The 22535-nt window shown below is 42.8% G+C and overlaps 1 protein-coding gene across 5 annotated transcripts in view; it reads left to right on the forward strand.

Annotated features, from left to right (window-relative positions):
* numbl (NUMB like endocytic adaptor protein) overlaps positions 1-16044 on the forward strand; it is a 73839-nt gene extending 57795 nt beyond the window's left edge. For 4 of the 5 annotated variants that reach the window (XM_074641328.1, XM_074641326.1, XM_074641327.1 and 1 more), the window contains 6 exons: positions 436-510; positions 4691-4831; positions 6400-6604; positions 6716-6985; positions 11246-11428; positions 11729-16044. In XM_074641328.1, coding sequence (XP_074497429.1) covers positions 436-510; positions 4691-4831; positions 6400-6604; positions 6716-6985; positions 11246-11428; positions 11729-12864 — 2010 coding nt within the window. In that variant the 3' untranslated portion in view covers positions 12865-16044. The remainder of the gene's footprint in view (positions 1-435; positions 511-4690; positions 4832-6399; positions 6605-6715; positions 6986-11245; positions 11429-11728) is intronic. The other variant, XM_074641325.1, reaches the window with a different exon arrangement.
* The last annotated feature ends 6491 nt before the right edge of the window (positions 16045-22535 follow it).

Raw genomic sequence — 22535 nt, forward strand, 5'->3', positions numbered from 1 at the left:
GCCATTTCCTGCAGTGCTCTGGCTCTCTGTTTCCCTTACTCACTCACACACACTCGTATGCAGACTCATGTGCACATGGACACACACACTCACATGGAGCTTTTTTAGCCCGTGTATTTTTAGCCCGGCCATTGCTGTGTGTGTTATTAGCTCTGCCTGGTGCCCTCCTCTGGAGAAATGATTCTTAGTGCCAGCTGGCACAGTTTTTACCTCTGCCCGCCTCTCCGGTCTTAACCCACCACTACCTCATCCGCTGTGAGGATGTAATGATCACTTTACATAACCATGAGTAGTAGTAAAAGGGGTTTTTACATGCTAGTTGCTTGTTGATCGCACCTCTGCAAGAATATAGGAACATCTGGCAAAATACATTTACTATGCAACTTGCCTCTTGAGTTATAAATGATGTACTCTGCTACTTTTCTGTCTTTCCAGAGCGGGAAAAAGACAGTGAAGGCAGTATTGTGGGTTTCAGCAGATGGACTCAGGGTGGTGGATGACAAAACTAAGGTAAGGCAACACATTTTTTTTGTGTGTGTGTTGTGGTCCGTCTCCTTGTACCATCATCCCCTCTGTCTTCTCTTTCTATCTACCTCATTACTCACCCGGCAACAAGGACAAGGAGGGAAGTGTGTGTCCTACAGTCATGTACAATAAACTCCACACAGGTATTCTATCTATCTATGGCTTGAATCTCAGTCTCTGACGATAGCAAGATAGCAAAACAAACATCCATCTTTGCAGCATCTTCTTTCTTTTATATTCTCATATTCAGTTAAAGGAACAGTGTAACATTTAGGGGGACCTATTAGCTAATAAGTATGTTTTCTTTTGTGTATAATCACCTGAAAATAAGAATAGTTGTGTTTTTGTTACCTTTGAATTTGCTGTTTATATCTACATATGGAGCGAGTCCTCTTCAGGGAGGCGGCACCTATATTTCTACTGTCTGTCAATCGATTAAAATATTTAATCGCGATTAATTGCATGATTGTCCATGATTAATCATAATTAATAACAAAATAATCACACTGTTTTTATCTGTTCAAAATGTACCTTAAAGTGAGATTTGTCAAGTATTTAATACTCTTATCAACATGGGAGTGGACAAATATGCTGCTTTATGCAAATGTATGTGTATATTTATTATTGGAAATCAATTAACAACACAAAACAATGACAGATATTGTCCAGAAACCCTCACAGGTACTGCATTTATGCAACAGGCAACAACAGCTGTCAATGTGTCAGTGTGCTGACTTGACTATGACTTGCCCCAAACTGCATGTGATTATCATAAAGTGGGCATGTCTGTAAAGGGGAGACTCGTGGGTACCCATAGAACCCATTTTCATTCACATATCTGAAGGTCATAGGTCAAGTGACGGCTTTGAAAATGGCCATGTCAGTTTTTCCTCGCCAAAAGTCAGCTTTATTTAGCCTTTTTCCCCCTAGTGTGACATGGTTGGTACTGATTGATTTCTTAGGTTTTCTAGTTTCATATGATGATAGTATCTTCACACTAGCTTTCAAACCGAGCCCGCTACAACCTGAAAATCGCAAGTTGCGTTAATGCGTTAAAGAAATTAGTAGCGCAGAAACAAATATTAACTTTGACAGCCCCAGTTTCTACAGTAGCCCAGAACAGACAAACTAGACACTGGCTCTAGATAGGGTCGTTCGCGTTTTTATCTTTTCGCGTCGGCCACTGTAGTTCTCCAAGAAGAAGTATCAAGTATCAAATATACAAGAAGTATCAGTATTAATCTGCAACCTCACCGCTAGATGCTGCCATATCCTACACACTGCACCTTTAACACACAGAGACCCACAAAAGTCTCATTCTGTCCCAGTTTGATGACACCACCTTAAGGCTGACAACAGAAGGATCTACCATGCATCTACTATCTTGATGCTCCCAGGCTAGTTTGGGCGTGTGTGTGTGTGTGTGTGAGACATATGTGACTCATGGCTGAAGGTGCTTCATGGGGGGTGGGGGATATCAAGTAAACACACACACACATACACTCCTGCAGAGTGAGTGCAGCTCTATTGAAAGCCGAGCAGAATAAAGAGCAGCCGAGAAAAGAGGAGAGAGCGAGACCAATGGAGCAGCCTCTTTTTATGTTTCGAGGCCACACACATGACCCCACCTCTCCCACTCCTCCTGTCACATCCCCCCACTTTAATCTCCCTCCTTTCTTCCCCTCAGTGATGTGTATCATCTATACATATTAAAGGATAAGGCTGACAATATATTATATTTTAAATTCCCAAACCAACAATGACTTGGAATATCGATTCTGACAACCAAACTCGCAACAACAACCAGACGTTTTGATGCTGGTAACAGCTGTAATTCAATGTTTAAAGCTTGCCAACTCGTCTGGATGGCTTAGGCAAAACACCACTTCTGTTGCCAACGTATGTGCGCATATTTTTGATGACGTTGGTTATAAAAGGGTCTATTCAGTGTATCAAGGTTAAAGCTGCTATGATTCATATTTTTACATAAACAATAGATGAAATAACTGTGTAATGTGAAAAGTATCACTCATAATGACAAATCCACAGAGAGCTGCAGTTTTTCTCAGCAAGGCGGACTTCAGACGCTGGAAAAAAAGATTTTATTCTCGTAATTTTCCGAGAAAAAAAGCTGTATTATTACGAGAATAAAGTCATAAGTTGAATGTGTTATTTTAGAGGGGAAGTACAGCAGCATGCCGCCTGTGTGAAAATGAGGAACGTGGAGCATCTTGTGAATTTATACTTAAGTTTAGGTTTCACAAATAAGGAAATACTTAATCTTTTGGCACATCAGCACCACATTATCATCAGTATCAGGACCTTAAATAGATTTTGCAAGAAACTGCGTTGTCCTCCTTTTGTTGGTTGCTGGTAATATGTTTTTCTAATATTACAACTTCTTTTCTCGTAAAAATTACAATTTTATTCTCTAAATCTCAGATTTTTTTCCCTCAATATGGCCCTAATACTCCGTAGTAATAAAGATCCTTATTGAGTTCTAACAAGTTTAAATTTACAAATTAAAGTCACAATTTGGACTGATCCTCGTTTTTGTTTAAATCTAATTGGCTCGGTCATTTTAATCGTGAACGTGACAAACTGATGCTAGTATTCCGGCTTGCCTGGCCGGTCTTGTTTTGATTCAGTGCCGCGGTGACGTGCTTATACAAATTTAGGAGGCAGGTGTCAGCAAGACATTCACTATAACGTGCCATGAATGTCTTCAGCATCATCAGATTCTCTTTATACCACAAAAACTGTGTTTAAATGACTGCCAAAAAAGTTTTGGCTCGCTCCCTCTGGGCTTTAACGTCTTTTATCTCTTTGATTTGGTTTTATGTTCAGCAACTCTACTGTTTTGATTCATTCTCACTGCTCTCATCAGCATAATGTCCAAATGCACCCCGTTGTTTTCAGCAAAAGAGCTCTTCTAAACCCACCGTACGGCACCAAACGACAGACAGACACAGCTGGTGACTAGCTGTGAACAGGTTTAACATATTAAGATTAGATTAGAAACCCAGCAGCGATAACCCTTACAGTCCTTCTTTCTTTCTCGCCTCTTCATCACCTTTTGTCATCACCTAATAACGCCCACGCGGCTATTCAGACACTTTCCCACCACCAGTGAATGTACTGTATGTATGTGTGAATGCACAATAGAGGCACAGTTCCGCATGACCTTCATAATGCATCAAAAGAAAGAAACGGTGAAGTCTTTTTTGTGTTGAAGGCAGAGATTTGTCTGCATAGACGGAGTCACTCTGAGTCACATGCTGCTGCTGCTGCTGCTGCGTGGTATTCTTCCTGTCAGTGATGTAAAGGGACAAGAGCTGAGTCATCTTTACCCAGAAACACACACTTTCTTCTTGCACTTTGCGTCAAAAAATACACCTCAAACGAGCAAACAGAATCATACATACAGTAATACGTGTTTCTAGGAACACAGAGCAACTTTCTGTACCAAGACGCTCTCTGCTCAGCCTTTCACCTCGGTACCAGCATCCTCCTTCATTCACTAATTGGCCCACAATGAATGGACTGTCTTTCTCCTTCTTTTCTCCTCCTTTCCCGTCCTCGTCCTCCCTCTTCCTCTCTCCTCATCCTCCCCTCTCTTTGTTTTCGGCGACACTGGAGGAGAGGGAGGAAGTGCGTGGATGAGTGTGTGAACCCTCTTCGCCTCTCCTCCCTTTCTTCTCCCTCTCGCCTCCTTGTTTTCCTTCTCTTTCTGTTTTTCGGTGAGTCAAAGAGGTGAGCCGGGGGCCCCTTAATGTACACAGAGAAAGAGAAGGGCCCCCTTTCAGTTTCCTCTGTAGTGACTATAGACACTGACACAGGCTGAATAACCCTTTTATAGGAGGAAGGGCAAGTGGTGGAAACATCCCGGAGATGAAAAGAGGGTTCAGTGTCATTAGTCTGTAGTCACTTTCTTTCTGGATGTGTGAATAGGTCAGAGTGAGAGGGGTTTCATGGGGTTAGCTGAGGTCGAAAGCAGTGTGTCAAGTATTGGATCAGTCTACATGCTGGTACGCTCAGCACTGAAGCAATATACTAAACCATGTCGGATGTGATTTGATGCAATCTACCTGCTGGAACAATTCGATTGACTTTGCTGTCAAATCGGATTCTCTCTGACCTCTCTGTCTCTGTTTCTCTCTCTCAGGACCTCATTGTGGACCAGACCATAGAGAAGGTTTCATTCTGCGCCCCCGATCGTAACTATGACAAGGCCTTCTCCTACATCTGCCGAGACGGTACTACCAGACGGTGGATGTGCCACTGCTTCATGGCTCTCAAAGACTCGGTGAGTTAACCTCCCATCTGCCCCTCAGGGATTTTCTTCTAAATCAATTCAGCGTTTAAACAGGATTAAAAAGTGACTTTGTGTCATCAAATGTGTATACATATTCTTTGAACCTTTAAGCTTGTGAGCTACTTGTTGGAGACCCCTGGTCTACAGCAGGTATTATGGGTAACGGTGTTCGTTTACAGCCGCCCACACATGATCAGCGGTGAAATCGCGCTGCTGGCTTTGCCATTGTTTTCCTATGGGGAGAGCTGGGCCATGCGATTAGGCAGAAGCGCTACCGAGTGCTGCGTCAAACTTCAAATTATGGCAACTTTGACCTGGGTTACAGCTGACCTTTCAAAGCGCAACCAATGAGAACAGCTACAACTGTTGTTGTTGCCCAGAAACAGTCAATGGCGTTCCTTGCACACTTTTTGATGACATATTACCTGCACTGCACTTTGCCTCGGGAAGAGCTCTCATGAACGCAGAGCAAAGGCTAAGGCTACTCAAAACAGAACTACTGAATGAAAAATTAAGATTATATATATTTTTTTAAATTACTGTCATTATCTACACACATAGTATTGAGTGAGGCACTCTTTCAAGGCTGTAGTTTTAGTTACCTAAAATTGTGGGTTTGTTTCAGATCAGGCCGAAATGATAAGTTGATTAAAAAAAATAATCAACACTAATTGTCAATTTATGATTTATGAAAATCTCAGTATTTTCTTGTTTACGCTTCTAAAATGTGAGGATTTTGTGACATTTCTATGATTATAAAGTGTTTACTTTTAGGTTTTATCATTCAGCCACATCAACCCGTTCTGTAGCACCGATCGTTCAAGCACAGTTGTGTTTATCCGTTGGAGTTACCGTGATTTCTAACCCCTCGTGTTTTCATTTGACTGACCTTGGGATGAGGAGGTTGTACTTTGAAGACAACTGCAATAGAAACAATGCCGCCGTGGTGCGTTGTGGTTTCAATCCCATGGCGGTTTCATCAGCTTAGACTGTGAGTTGGATTATTCATGTGGACAGAAGAGAGCGCAGCACAGACCTGCGGGATTAGGAGAGGGGATTAGACAGAAGCCTGTGGAGTTATCTGTCCATCTCTGTCTGTCTCTATTTCCACCGCACTCTCCATATCTCTATCTGCTCATCTGTCTCTCCCATTGCAGTCATGGCTGTCTGTAAAGAGAGAAGGAGTGACGGTAGGAGGGAGAGGTGGGGGGAAAGTAGGAATAAATTACAAAAGGCAGGCAGGAATTAATCAGAGCCACGGAGCATGAACTCATGTTGACGTTTGACAACAGAAGAGATTTGAGGCTGATAATTGCGCCCTAATCCGACCTTCACGGTGACGGCTGTATTTAATGTGATGTATGAGCTTGATTTGAAGGTTAACTTGAACAACAATCACACTTGATGCACATAAACATTAAAAAAAGCAATGTCACAGTTAAGACAGCTGACAATGAAGACTGTTAAAGTGTGTAAAAGCTAATTCTGATTTTGTTGAAAAAGATCAATCCAGGTCAAGTGTAGATGTGACCTGTGATGTGTGTTTTTTGCTCCACCAGGGGGAGAGACTGAGCCATGCAGTTGGCTGTGCCTTCGCCGCCTGTCTGGAGAGGAAGCAGCGCAGGGAGAAGGAGTGCGGCGTGACGGCTTCCTTTGACGCCAGTCGCACCTCATTTGTGCGTGAGGGCTCCTTCCGCTCCAACCCTGCCTGCCAGCAGAGCAGCAGCAGCGACCGAGATGACAAGATGCAGGACAAGAAGAAAGGTAGGAGGGCATTTCAAGTACTGCTCATAGAGTGGGAAATGTCAACATGTTAAGTCAATCACATACTGAGCATTTGAATAGATATGACCATGAGCGCACTTCCTCCTCCAGACCAACCTTCTGCCATCCCAGCCCTCCCACCTGGCTCTGCCTCCCCACCCGAGGGTGCGGCGTCCCCCATGGAGCGGCCAGAGCCTGGCGGGCCTCACGCCATTCCTCGCCGCCACGCTCCCATCGAGCAGCTGGTGCGTCAGGGCTCGTTCCGGGGATTCCCGGCCCTCAGCCAGAAGAACTCCCCCTTCAAGAGGCAGCTGTCACTCCGCCTCAACGACCTGCCATCCACACTGCAACGCAAGACTGACTTCCAGGACAAGAACCCTGGTGAGTTGAGAAAGTTATACTCATAACTGCTGGTGACAGGACCTGCTGACCTGCTGACCTGCTGACCTGCTGACCCTAGCAACTTCTGTTTACTAGGGTCAGAAGGTCCCAAACTTTTGCTGCTGCGACTTAGTTTACTTACTTTAGATTCAGCTGGTTTTCAAAAGAGCTGGGGTTAGGAGGGACTGTAGGAATCTGTTCAAAATGTACCTTAAAGGGAGATTTGTCAAGTATTTAATACTCTTATCAACATGGGAGTGGACAAGCATGCTGCTTTATGTAAATGTATGTATATATTTATTACTGGAAATCAATTAACAACACAAAACAATGACAGATATTATCCAGAAACCATCACAGGTACTGCATTTAGCATACAAAATATGCTCAAATCATAACATGGCAAACTGCAGCCCAACAGGTAACAACAGCTGTCAGTGTGTCAGTGTGCTGACTTGACTATGACTTGCCCCAAACTGCATGTGATTATCATAAAGTGGGCATGTCTGTAAAGGGGAGACTCGTGGGTACCTATAGAACCCATTTTCATTCACATATCTTGAGGTCAGAGGTCAAGGGACCCCTTTGAAAATGGCCATGCCAGTTTTTCCTCGCCAAAATTTTGCGTAAGTTTGGAGCGTTATTTAACCTCCTTCGCGACAAGCTAGTATGACATGGTTGGTACCGATGGATTCCTTAGGTTTTTCTAGTTTTAGATGATGCCTGTATCTTCACTCTGAGCCTGCTACAACCTAAAAATCACAAGTTAATGCGTTAAAGAAATTAGTGGTGTGAAAATGAAATTACATTAACGCATTAGCGCATTTACTTTGACAGCCTTGTCTAAAATAAATGAAAGCACTTTTACTAGCTGCAATCAGAGAGGAACCTAAATATGGGAGGTTGATGATATTAACTGGCAGACGCAAAAGACTAATAATAAGCCATGACATCAACTAACATTCATTAACACTGGCTTTGTTTCTAGAGGTGATTGATCCACATTTAATTTACACTTGGTGTCAAAATGCCTCTCCGGTACTCAGTGAAATCAGATGGGATCTCTCCCTGGCAAATGCAAATGCAAAAAAACAACAACACATGACAACAAGGATATTTGCAAACTCAAATCCCCAAATTGTTATTTGGCATTTCAAAGACGTCAAGGAACATTTGCTGCTGCCTCTGCACACAAACAGAGAGTACACATGTGGGACTCTCTATTCCGCTGGCGTCATGGTTGTTTGTAGATCGGAGACATTATTACATTTTCCATTTGGCATCACTGACCTCAATCTGAAAAAGGTCTGAGCAAACATATTACAGAATAAACCTTCAGCTCATGTCAGATGTGTTTTTATTCATGTCTTCATGCAGACAATGTTCTTCACTTTAATCCCGACGCTCCGTTGAATACAAGACAAGATAAGAAGCAGTTATGTGAAGTGCTGTTATTATTGCTATCAGCGCCAGCGTTGCCTGTGTGAGCTCTTTTTTACTAAGGACAATTAATAATAACTGACTTACCCCTCACAGGTATGCACACACACACACACACACACATACACATAGACACACCCACTCAGTGTGGTGCCACAGGATCAGATCGCTCAGCAGCTGATTATAGTCATTAGGAGGGATGAGAGAGTTGACTGGGGTACTCCTCTGACTGGAATACTAAACCACAACATTCAACTCCCTCGCTCACTCATATTCACTTTCATTTCCGTCTCTTATTCTCCCGGGATGGTAAGTGTGTGTATACATCCGGTGGTGGTAAATTTGATGCAGTTTGAATCCTATATGCTGTCTCTCTACCTCTACACACACACACACACACACACACACACAGACACACACACACACGGATGCACACAGCCTCCCTGCTCCCTTGTGACTCTCTGAACAATGTGTGTATTGATTTGTGCGGTCAATCAGCTGTCCTGGTTAGCCTTCAGAAAGCCCTCTGGCAGCCCTTAACCTGCAACTGCATCGAGACAAACACACTCACACACTTATACACACATACACTTAGGCTACGTTCACATTACAAATAAATAAATGTGGCACACTTTAGTTAAATCATGTTCGACAAATGAGTTAGTGTCTGTTTATGAGTCGTAATAAATCATAAATGATCTTTTAGAAGGAGTAGATGTTTACCGGTGAGCTCGAAGGTTTTCCTCTGACAGTAGGCAACAGCTGAAGATTTTATTGGCCTCGTCAGTCATTTAAAATGTAAATTAACTTATCAAACAGATGTTTCAGAATTCACTCACTTCTTCTCATGAATTCATCATGTTTCACAAAGCAGAACTCTGATTTAATGAAGTCATATGTTATAAAAAATTGCGTGGACTTGCTGACTGGAGGTGTTTCAGAATGTCAAACAGTAACATTACTCCTCTTACTTTAGTTCATTTAACTTAGTTAAAGTGGCAGTAGGCAGTATATTTTGGGCATCATTGGGCAAAAATTCCATAATAACCTTTCAGCATATTGTAATTCAAGTGTTCTGAGAGATAACTAGACTTCTGCACCTCCTCATGGCTCTGTTTTCAGGCTTTAGAAAATCTAGTCTGTGACGGGAGACTTTGACCAATCACAGGTCATTTCATTGAGAGAGCGTTGCTATTGGCTGTGCTCCGGTCATGTGACCAGAGCTTGGCGTTCCTTCACCAGATTTCACAATGTTGGCGGCGTCACAAACTTTCTCATTTTACAGCTAAACCGTGCACTACAAGATGATCCTGAAAACATTAGAGGCAAGAAATGGGCATTAACGTAACATAATATTGATTCATATTTGATCAGCGCTGCCTAGTTTGACCGTTTGGTCGGAGTTCGCGAGTGATTGACAGCCGGCTCTCATAGACAGCAGCTGCACAGCGGACCTCAGATCAGCTCTTACTGCTTGTTTTCCTCCGGTCTGTGAAATCTTGCAGATGCTGTTAGGAGCACCGGAGGACACAGAGGCACATGATTTTTTTTCAGGTTACCTGTTTCATGAACTACTGTCACGATATAGCGGAGTCATATGAAGTCATACGTTATGATTTAGGAGTAACATCTGTGTAACAGGGAACCCAGATCTGTTAAATTGAGCAATATGTTAATGGAGTCTGGCAGTGACTGGACTCCCAACAACTCCAGTGTGTATTTTCAGAACAATGGGTTGTCGTATGGCAATGTGTGTGACGTTATTGGTTGCGTGTGAGGCGTTTGTGAGGATGTGAACAGTCGAGGCAGAAAGATCAGATCTGGGCAAAAAAATCTGAATTGTGTTTTAAGCCTTGTAATGTGAATGTAGCCGTATAGACACACATGTGACGTGCTTAGAGTGCTTCTGAACTCTGCGGGACATTAACAAGAACAGGGAAAGAGGAGGATCACAGAGAAACCTTTAATGGGAGACCTTACCCATGCCTCCAGCGCCCTCTGCTCCCTCCAGTATAATTCAAGGCCTGTAGCTGCACAATGCCCACAGATGAGAGAGATATACATGTATTAAGAGAGTGGGCTTGTAAAAGTTTAGGGTTTGACCCACAATCTACTTCACTTTAATCCCACTCCTCTATACATTCTTTCCTCTACATGTTATAAAACCACAATGTCATAAATGTCATCATCAGACTCCTCTTTGTCGAGTGTTGTAGAGCCTGGATGGGGGCAGCAAAAACAGGAAGGATGGAGAAAAGAAGGAAGAAACCAAAATTCCTCCGTCTCTGATGCCTTCGTTGTGAAGGGAGGGACCAGGGGACAAGGAACAGGGAATTAGATATTATATCTATTTATATCTGCGGTCTGTGCAGGAGAGGTTTAAAGCTGTAGTCCAAACCAAAGTCAGACAGGAACATTATGACGTCTAATCCCTCACTGGTCGGATCAGTTACAGTTGGTTTAAAAAACATGGATGAGGTAAATTCACCTCTGTCTGAGTCGTCCCAAAGCACAAGACACACACAGGCTGAAATGTACAGAGAATATAACGCTACATATAGTTGTATAGTAAGAAGGTCCGGATTAGCACAATGCCATGTTTGTGTTTTTGATGCTTTTTAGGTCAATAGCAGCTCCAGTTTCTGTGCTTTTGAAGCTAACTGGCTCCGTTTCACAAATGAATAAATATTTTTCTCCCTTTTTTCATTTTCCTGTCCTCTTCATCTCCCATTCCTCTTCTTTTCATTATTTTCCTCATCTCATCTCGTCTTTCTCTCTTTTCCCACCTCGCCTCCCCTCTGTGTGTCCCCTTCTTGCTAGTACCAGATATGGATATGGGGTTGCCAGATGAGGAAGACTGTAGTATCAACGCCCTGTGCAGCCAGATCAACAACTCCTTTACCAATCCCTCAGAGGAGCTCTACTGCAACCCGTCTTTGTCTGCAAATGGACCTCCAACCTGCACTGTACCTGCTCTGCCTCCACCACCTGGACCAATGCATGGTAAGAACGACTGCATCGGATCAATCTTTTTTAACCTTTTGAACTCTGCAATACAAATGGTATCCCAGTGCCTACATTGTACTACCTAAAGAAAACTACCTAAATTTATGCGAAAGACAGAAGCCTTAGCTTTCCGCTGTAGAGAGAATGAATGGTCTAGCTATTATGGTTTTTATTTAAGATTGATTTAACAGGATCACCCAAACAACGATCTTCTGCGGCTGCCCACTTAAGGTCCGTTTTTAAAGGACCTTAAGTTTTTATAGTGCATACTCTAAATCTTTAACTTTATCCCTCTAGGTAATCCTTCCTGGGTGCAGCCGGAAGCGGCACTCCACTCTCCTCCGCCGGTCTCCGTGGCGATGCAGATGCACATGCACTGTGGACACAGGCGCACGCCCTCCGAGGCCGAGAGATGGCTGGAGGAGGTCTCCAAGGCTGTCATGGCTCAGCAGACCCCTCCCCCAGGCCCCGCCATCCCCTGCATCCCTGGACCGCCATCCATGTCCAGTCAGGCAGTCATATCAGCTGCCCCAGTGTCCGCTGTCCCTCTGTCCCTCGTCACCATGTCCAAACCTCTCCTCTCGGGCCCCTGTGCTCTCTCAGGTCAGGCGCAGATGCCCCTCCCGCCCATGTCAATATCATCAGTTCCCCTAATACCAGGCCCTCCGGTGTCAGGCCCCCCTATGTCTCTACCTTCCATGTCCATTCCCACCATGTCCGGTCCGAGTATGTCCGGGGCCTCCATGATCCAGGCCTCCCTCCCTGGACCCCCGGGCTCCCTTCCTAGCACCATGCAACCCTTCCCCTTGGCTTTTGACACCGCCCCTGCTCCTGTGGGAATGTTCGCCAGCCAGCCTGTCCAACCGGCATTCGTGCCCATGCAGACCTACATGCCCGGCCTGGCCAGCAGTATGACATATCCCAACGCCAGCGTGCCCGTCGTAGGCATCACACCATCGCAAATGGTGGCTAACGTCTTCTGCACCGCCACAGGTTCATCTGGTGCAGGCGGAGCCATGGGCTCGGTTATAGGAGGACCCAAAGTGGGGGTGCTTGGACCAGCCGGGCAGCACCACTCTTACCCAGGAGTACCTAGTGCAGTCGGGCACCCCGGAGGATTTTCCACGCCGCCATTCTCTCCCCTTCCGGCATTATCAAACGCCATTAACGGCCTCCCACCGCACAGCAGCGCCACGATGGCCCTCCAGAATGGGACCTCCAACAGCGGTGTTGGCAGTAGCAGCTGGCCGCCAGAGGGCAGCCAGTTGACAGCGCCGGCAGCCGGCGACTTCCAAGAAGACGATCGATTTGAGGCCAAGTGGGCGGCGCTGGAGGCCAAACCAGCTCCTCAGCAGCCGGGGAATAAGACGCCAGCTGCAGCAGCCAACCCGTTCTCCAACAATCTTCAAAAGACTTTTGAAATTGAGCTTTAAGCCGGAGTTGGCCTCCCAAAGCTGTAGCTCTCGCCCTGGAGTTAAAGCCCGAGAAAGGCGGGCTTAGAACAGGATGCAGGTCCTTAAAGTTAGCCTCGCATCCGACCTGTGGCGGCCCAGCAACATGCTAAAAGCTCTCATAGGAGTTATAATGATCTTAATTGCTTTCTTTACACTCCCGTGAGAGCTTAGGAGGAAGTAGGCAGATTGCTGGGCTGCCATTGGAGGATCAGGTCTCGAGCTCACTAGACTTGATGGACTGAATCTTTCCACTCCACCCGCTACCCACCTCTTCTTCCCTGCTTTCACTTCTCCACTCTGGCTTTACTTTACTTGCTGCAAGTCCCTGGATGTACTGTATGTGCCCCCCTGTGGACATGGTGGAGCGGGGGACACAGCTCAGTGGTTTCTTTCTTTAAAAAGGGACTCCACTCAGATGCATTCCAAACCCATGAGATGTTTTGTTTTTCTGGTGGAGAAGTTAGCGGATATGGCGTCATCACAAGAGAAGCAGAGAAGTGATTTCGTTGAGTGATGATCAGACCGATGCTGATCCAAGCCAAGCACAGCAAAAGTTTGGATCCCAGAAAGGACGAGCCAATGATGTAAGACCCGACTCTACCGACCCAAAAGGACTTACTGACTAATAGTAGAGATTTATGGCCAAATTATTTTATTTATTGTACTTCATTTTTATTTTAACAAGTTATATATACTTAAAAATCAAATTTTTAAAGTTGTTTTTTATCCCCTATATTTATTTTTGTTGAACCGTAATGAGGAGGGAAACGACAGGTATCAGAGGAAAAGCATTGTGGGAAACTAACAGGAACCAAATAGCCCGAGCTGACAGTGCAGCAGTGTGTAGCGCGACATGTGAGACAGTAAGTGTACATAGCGGCATGTTTCTTCCACCCGTTAGCCCTCACGTATATTCGCTCTGCTGCTGAGGAGTCAAATATGGCGTCACTTTGACTCTGCGGTCCATTTCTATTGCTAACGCCAACCCTCAAGGTTTTACTGGGACATGAGAGACCACTTCAGGATATCCAGCACACAGACACTCTGGACAATACAGCACAACATCTTCTCCAGACAAACCCGTTGGACTTTAACAACTCAGTGGAAACACGAAACAACACTGTGGAACTGGTTAAAAAAAACGATGCACTACATTCCAGCATTCATCATCCTTTAACGTGTTCGAACACACAAACAGGGTATAGCCTCATCACGCACGGTATGATTGTGTATTCACCTGCTCTACTGTATACTGTATGCAGTAGTACTGCACTCATTACAGAATATGGGATTGATCAACCCTGTCTCCAACAAAATTACGTTCTCATACAACTAAACTGCATTATCAATTACGTTTCAAGGGAAACATATTTTCTCCTGGATTACTGTCGCGGTTTTAAACAGTTTTAAACACGTGGTTAACGTTGTTGTGTTTTGGCGTTAGTGAACACCCGTCAGCAGTTCAGAATATGATAATCTTTAGAGGCCGATAGTCCAGTTTACAAACAAGTAGATATATGACATTAAGATCTACAAGCCAAATGCCAACTACTCAATCATCTGGACAAAGATGAGCTATCTAATGTTATGCTAACTGAATACTAAGAAAATGACGGCTTAGACTTCATATTTAATCTACCGGTATCTTGCAAAATTTAACCCATAACATTAGTCTACCTTTGTGTACTTTATATACTACAATTCAGCTTTTGAGTCTTATTCGCTGTGCAGTGTTTGATGTTATCTTTTGACACTAAACAGCCAGCGGATGGCAGTCTCACCCTTTATCCTCCAAAAATGGCCAACTTGCTGTCAGTGACCTCACATTCTCATTCCCTGTTATTCCACTTTCATTAACGGTCGCTCGATATACTGCGCCACCTGCTCGTTTTGGCTCGTACTACGTCACTTGCTGCGGCCGTCCACGGACTTACAAACGTATTTGTGATACGTCAAAGACAAACGTATTACGATTCTTTCCAAACATAATTGATAATGCTCTTTAGTTGTATAGGAACTTTATTTACAGGAGACAGGGCTGGATTGATGAATGGAGGTTAAAAGAGAAGAGGAACATGAGAGACATAAAAGGAGGCGTGGCAAATGAAAGAACTGAGAGAAATAAAAGATATATGTTGGATGCAGAATTTGATTGAGAGATAAACAGGAAGAGCAGAAAAAGAAGAATAGTTCGCTAGAGGAAAAAAAGGAACCAGTATGTGAGAGACTGAAGGAGAGAATGGAGTCATACCTTTAAAGCAAAAGAGATGGAGGAAGTCTGAAGAAAGGAAAAGGAGATAAGATATGAAAAAAAAATAGAGAGAACAAAGACATATTCATCACGTCGCCCCCAAACTCGAGCACTGTCTGCTGTTTTTACATGTTTTTGTGTCAAAAACATCCATTTCAGCATCATGTTCCTCGGCTCCTAAAAACCTCACAATCAACACTTTGGATCATATTTTAAAAAGACGTTTGCTTATTATATAATTGCAGCTTTCTGTGTTTTAACTTGATGCAACATTAGGAAGCAGAAACGTTCTTTAAAGAAGGGCTTCTCCAACGTGACGTGTAGCAAACAGGTGGGTCCTGTATGTTATATAAAAACTGTAATCTGACCAGAGACGCTCCGGTTATGTTCCTGGGGAATTGAATTGTATGGATGTGGACCTCCACTGATTAGGTTTCCTGCTCATTAACTCCCCACAGTTTAATTAGCTTATTAGGTCTCTTCCTGTGGCAGCCCACCCGTCTGCCGTCTCTGAGAACTTCAATTTATTAATTTATACCATCCTCCCAGGGTTTTTGTCCTTTGTTTTAGGACGAATCAATATTTCATCCCTCACCAAACACAAATTCCTCTCTCTGCCCTCCTCTCTCTACAAGACCAGACTGGTTCACTCATAAAACCGATGCTTTTATTTCATTCAAAGTATATTTTAGCCCTCCAAAATTATAAATGTAGGTTAATTGTGTTCCGCGTTAAAGCAAACTAAATGACCTCATAAACTTGATTGTAAAACCATAGTTTAGTGATGGTAACAAAGCAAACCAGTGGGATTTATTTGTAATCTTTATTTACAGAATTTTTGTATTTAAACCTACATATTTGTATTGTAATTACATTGTACAAAAGATAAATAAAGTAATATAATATTACTCCTGTTCATGTTTGGTAGGTGGTGGCTTTTTAGCTTTTCACACTGAAGTTTTTTTCTTTTCCATCCATTCTTTTATGACCTTTTCTTTCAATCTATCTCTCTATCCTGGACTATCACCTTCATTTTCTTTTCATTTCAGCCTTCTGGGATCTCAACTGCTCTCTTTTGTTATTGATCCGTGCACAGGTGCATTGCCATCAACTGGATTGATGCAGGTTAAACATCTTCCTGAATGTCTTTAAAACACGGTGGAACGCTTTAAAAGCTAATTGGTGTAAAGCAATAGAGTGGGAGACACTATTTTGGACGCCCCTGTTTCCAGAAGTAAACGTCCAATTCTTTTTCCCCCAGCTTTTCTACTGCTTGGATGGACATGAAACCTTCAGTACAACAGATTAAAGGGATAGTTTGGGTGTTTTGAAGTGGGGTTGTATGAGGTACTCGTCCATAGTCAGTGCATTACCTACAGTAGAGGACGGTCGGCACGCCCCCAGTTTGGAGAAGCAGACAGGAGTTACTGTACGGAGGCAAAGTAATGTACTGCTGTGGACGGGGCCGGGAGCGAAACGGATTTTGGACACATAAAAGAAAAACCCACCTAAAAACATCAATATCGGTTTAAATATACGCTATTTGTAGAATATTTTCACCGCTTTACCTTGCCGTCAGACAGCCCTTTCCGACGGGGAACTGAAGCCATTGTATCCATCTGTGCTCTCGCCAAAGCCACCAGACTCCGTTTAAAAAACCTGTGATTTTACCTCACAGAACACAGAGGATGCTGGTCTAACGCTGCCTCCATCAGTTGGTTTGTTTGTGCTATTGTGTGGCTTTGATGAATCCAAACTAACCAAAGTCAAACGATAACACAAACAAACTAACCGATCGAGGCAGCGGTAGACCAGCAACCCCCCGTGTTCTGCAAGGTAAAATTACAGTTTTGTGTCAGCTACTGTGGCCATTTACCATACGTACATCCAAAGACAGGAACAAAGACATGGTCGTGATGACAGATTGAAACAGTTGACACCTTATAACCTTATCATACTTGTACATCACCTTATTTGTGTATACGTTATTGTCTCTCTCCCCCACCCTCCCAGCTCCTGGATGTATCTGCTGTCTAACCAGCGCTGTCTTCCAGTCGGCCGGGCTGATCGTTGCTGCTGCTGCTGCAGCTCAGGTCACTAATGGAGGCAGACAAGGCCTCTTTTCTTCTTAAGGGCCGTGAGAAACGAGGCGGATGCACACACACACACTGAGCTCTTGAGCGGTGGTAGCAGTAACTCTCACCCGGCCATTGTCCTCTGATCTGAGGACAGTCAGTGAGTGTGAGCTGCTGAGGAGTCAAAGAGGGACGATCAGCAGAGCTTTATAACGGTTGTAAAACTCCTGTGGACGGACACTTGTTTTCTGTAATTCGCTCATTGAGCACCGTGCTGCTTATAACGTTAAATCAAAAGACATGAAGGTTCTTTGATCAGGAGGGAGGATGTGAAATCCTTCTTGTATTGAGGTTTTTTCTTTACATTTATTAGCAGAAACATGAACATTGACAACGAAAAACCTGTGAATAGGTAGTTTACGTTTGTATGACATGAGTTTATTCAGTAAGTCTCAGTGAGAAATTACTAAAAGAAACACATGTTAGTGTCTGAGCTTTGACATCTGAGTGTCTTGATTTAAGCAACAACAAAGGGTTATTTTAGTGACAGTGGAGAGCAGACCTCAGATCAGCTCTGACTGCTTGTTTTCCTCTGGTAAGTGAAATCCGTAGGACATCCGCGATGCCATTAGGACACAGAGGCACATGATTTTTTTCAGGTTACCTGTTTCATGTACTACTGTGACGATATAACGACCGTTTTATAAAAATAACTTTTTTTAATCATATTTGCTCCAATCTCGCCTACTTCAGCTTTAAGCAATTTAAATGTATTTATTTATTAACTACCAAGGTACATACTACTCTTCCTGTGGTCGGCACAAAAACACTACATCACGGTGTAAAAACAAACACCTAATTAAAATTCAAAGCAAAAAAAAGGGAACAAAAAAAACAAACTTAACAAAACAAAAAAATAAAACTACCAATGACAATGATAACAAATGATCACTAGTCAAAATGGGAACAAAAAACAAACAAACTACAAGAAACAATGACAAAAACAACAAGTACCCACACCATAAAAACATTTGATACAACTCAAAAACAACAGCAACACCATTAAAAATCAGCGAATACAGTTTCTGTTATATAAATAAACCAAGAACGTTCCTCATCAATGATCTTATCGTCATATTATGGAGCAAAACTACATAATACTTAAAAAATGAACTCTTCCTTTTTATCCTCCTTATTATACACATATAATTATACTTTCAATGTGACATGGTTGATCTTCTCAACGAAAATATACCATAGAAACACAACTAACTTATACAAAACTTGAGTTATATTTAATTATATTTACTACCACCACAACACCTTGCTGTTCCACTGCACAACCACAGTTCCTCCACCTACCGGTGCACCGTGCATCGTACTCTAAAGTCAATTGAGTTGAAGCAGTCTACGTATAGGAGATGGAGATGCTTGGTTGTCATGGCTACACAGTGAAAGATTAATTTAAAAAGGCTGAAAAGAAAAAGTGCCGTAGTCGGCAAAAACTGCCTCCTACATGTAAAAATTAAAGTGCCAGAAGAAATGATAGCAGCTGAAATTGCAATATCATCCTAATGGATTCTCAAGGCAGGAGGACGTCCCCTGCTCTTTATTTGTGTTTTAAAAAGCCCATTTTTTTTGCACATACAGCGTGAAAGTGTGTGTGTGTGTGTGTGTGTTATGATCACTCAGAACAGATTACTTCAAGCTAATCATACCAGGAGGGTGTGTGTGATCTTTGTGACTTATTGCAACCACAGTAATAAAGCTAGACGAAGCGAGGCAGAGATGGAAAACATCACTGTATTGTCTCACTTCCAATTAGTTCTCTCTCTCTCTCTCTCTCTCTCTCTCTCTCTCTCTCTCTCTCTCTCTCTCTCTCTCTCTCTCTCTCTCTCTCTCTCTCTCTCTCTCTCTCTCTCTCTCTCTCTCTTCAATGTACATCCACTGCTTTTAGTGGATGTCTGCAAAATGAAGGTTGTTGCCGCTTTCAACTCTTTGCATCACTGTTTATATATGTATGTAATTAAATAGAGATGGAAACGAAGGATATGTGTGTGTGTGTGTGTGTGATGGCAACGTCTGATAGCAGTATGATGAGCGTAGTAGACTCAGTAATGGTGTTTGTGTAATGGGCCATGCCTAGATTGTCAGATCAGCACTGGATAATGCATCTATGCAACACACACACACACACACTTATGCTTCTTATCGCTACTTCATCACACAAAGGTACACGAGAGCTGCATTGATTCATCGATTAGTTGTCAACTATTAAATGAATCGGCAACTATTTTAATAATCAATCTATGACAGTAAACTGAATATCTTTGAGATGTGGATAAAACAAGACATTTGAGGACGTCATCTTGGACTTTAAGAAACACTGATCAACATTTTCACCATTTTCTGACATTTTATAAACCAAACAACTAATCGATTAATCGAGAAAATATTCATTAGTTACAGCCCTAGTTATGAGACAAACCTGACCACAAGCTGACTCAATTTAAGTCTTTTTTGCATGAATTTGACCTCGATGGTCTGGTTTTATAATTACGTTATGTAAAAATCTTCTTTTTCTCACCAAATTAATGCTTTTTAGCAGGTTTAAATTCTTAACTCCCAGACTGACATTGATTTACTGCCTCAGTAAACTTAAATAAATCCACTTTGGAGGTCTAGGATCCTGTACAGCCACACTTTGTCTTCTTATCCCAGTTGTAGTGCTGCCAGGCAAATAAATTAATCAATTAGTTGTCAACTATTAAATTAATTGCCAACTATTTTTGATAATTAATCGGTTTGAATCATTTTTTAAAGAAAAAAATAGGTCTTTATTCTGATTCCAGCTTCTTAAATGTGAATATTTTCTGGTTTCTTTACTCCTCTATGACAGTAAACTGAATATCTTTGAGTTGTGGAAAAAATATGATTTGAGGACGGCATCTTGGACTTTGGGAAGCACATTTTTCAAACACATTTTCTGATATTTTATAGACCAAACAACTAATCAATTAATCAAGAAAATAATCCAAAATGAAAATAATCGTTAGTTGCAGACACATGCACACTGCATTGTACATACTATACCCTTTTACCCTGACATCTGCATTTTAAGTGATATAAGCACTATTTCTCTGTCTCACACACACACATGCATACACTCACACACACACACTGGTTTAATGCTGCTAATTGCAATGAATAAAATGTTGGCAACGTGACCTTGCAGGTCTTGAAGCTATAGAAGGAAGTAATTACATTGATTAATTGTATGTGTTTGCTATTGATTAGAGCAGCAGCTTGCCTTTTGTTTAGTTCACAGCTGGCTCCAGCAGCAATGACACGGGAGGTAATGTAAATCTTAAGGATAATGCTCGAGAGACGTGAGCCATTTCAATGCTTGTGTGTACGGAGCAAACAGGCCATGACAGGCTTCTATGAAGGGGCTGCATGCAGTGTGTGTTTGTGTGTGAGTGAGTGTGTGTAGAAATATGCACATACGTCAAGAAATACTGACTTTGGCCCTCGGGGTTTGAAGCAACCTCAAATGGCAGGGCAAGGTCACACACATACACACACAAATACACGATCCTAACTGTGTCCGTCTTTGGTATTTATCACAGACAAAATGTTGGCACCGTTGCTGTCTCTTATGAGATGGTAGGCACATCGCAAAATGATGAATCCCATCAGAGTTGTGGGCATAAACGCTGTGATTGGCCCGGCAGATATTAAAGGGATAGTTCAGGTGTTTAGAAGTGGGGTTGTATGAGGTACTTATCCATAGTCAGTGTATTACCTACAGTAGATGACGGTCGGCACGCCCCCAGTTTGGAGAAGCAGACAGGAGTTACCACACGGAAACAAAGTAATGTACTGCTGTGGACGGGGCCGGCAGCAAAACGTATTTTAACCACCTTGAAGAAACAATATCAGTTTAAGTGTACGCTATATTTAGATTATTTTCACCGGTTTACCTTGCCGTCAGACAGCTATACAGTCTATGTTTCAGACGGAGAACTGAAGCCGTTATCTATGCTCTCGCCAAAGCAACCAGACGCCATTGAAAAAAACAGTAATTTTACCTTGCAGAACACAGGAGTTGCTGGTCTACTGCTGCCTTGATCGTTGAATTTGTTTGTGTTTATCATTTGACTTTGATTAGTTTGGATTCACCAAAATCACACAATAGCACAAATAAACAAAAAAAACCTTTATTATATTCCTCATATACATAGAGGTACATACATGAAATTTGAGCTCTGCATTTAACCCATCCTAAGCATTGTAGGAGCAGTGGGCTGCTGTGAAGCGCCCGGGGAGCAACTTGAGGTTCAGTGTCTCGCTCAAGGACACGTCGACATGCAGGCAGTAGGAACCGGAGATCGAACCGCCTAACCTTGTGGTTAAAGCACGACCAGCAACTCCTGCTGTGTTCTGCGAGGTCAAATTATTGTTTTTTTCAATGGAGTCTGGTGGCTTTGGCGAGAGCATTGATGGATACAACAGCTTCAGTTCCCTGTTGGAAAGGGCTGTCTGACCGCAAGTTAAAGTGGTGAAAATATTCTAAATATAGCGTACACTTAAACTGATATTGATTTTTTTTATTGGGCCTTTCTTTTAGGTCGCTAAAATACGTTTTGCTGTAATTAACACTGTAGTACATTGCATTGCCTCCGTGTAGATACTTTTTTTCAATGGCGTCTGGTTGCTTTGGCGAGAGCATAGATAACGGCTTCAGTTCTCCGTCTGAAACATAGACTGTATAGCTGTCTGACGGCAAGGTAAACCGGTGAAAATAATCTAAATATAGCGTACACTTAAACTGATATTGTTTCTTCAAGGTGGTTAAAATACGTTTTGCTGCCGGCCCCGTCCACAGCAGTACATTACTTTGTTTCCGTGTGGTAACTCCTGTCTGCTTCTCCAAACTGGGGGCGTGCCGAGCGTCATGTACTGTAGGTAATACACTGACTATGGACAAGTAGCTCATACAACCCCACTTCAAAAACACCTGAACTATCCCTTTAAGATAGAAGACACATGAAATAATTATATTAAGGTTTAAAGATAAAAAAAAAAAAAAAAATGTAAGATTACAGATGGTTGGTTAAGGTTTGGTGTGGGAAGAACGTAGGCGAGACTTCCATCTCTGCCCAGAACTGCAGTGCAGTGTGTGTGTGTGTGTGTGTGTACTCACACACAGTGTCAGCGTCTACCACCCCCTGCCAGCAGCTGTCACTCAACAGCGCTGGGTGCCAGAGAGGACCAGAGTCAGTCTGCTCTCACTCAGCCATTGTTTGATTCGCTCAAATCAT

This window comes from Sebastes fasciatus, chromosome 7 (assembly GCF_043250625.1).
Source record: "Sebastes fasciatus isolate fSebFas1 chromosome 7, fSebFas1.pri, whole genome shotgun sequence".
NCBI lineage: Eukaryota > Metazoa > Chordata > Actinopteri > Perciformes > Sebastidae > Sebastes > Sebastes fasciatus.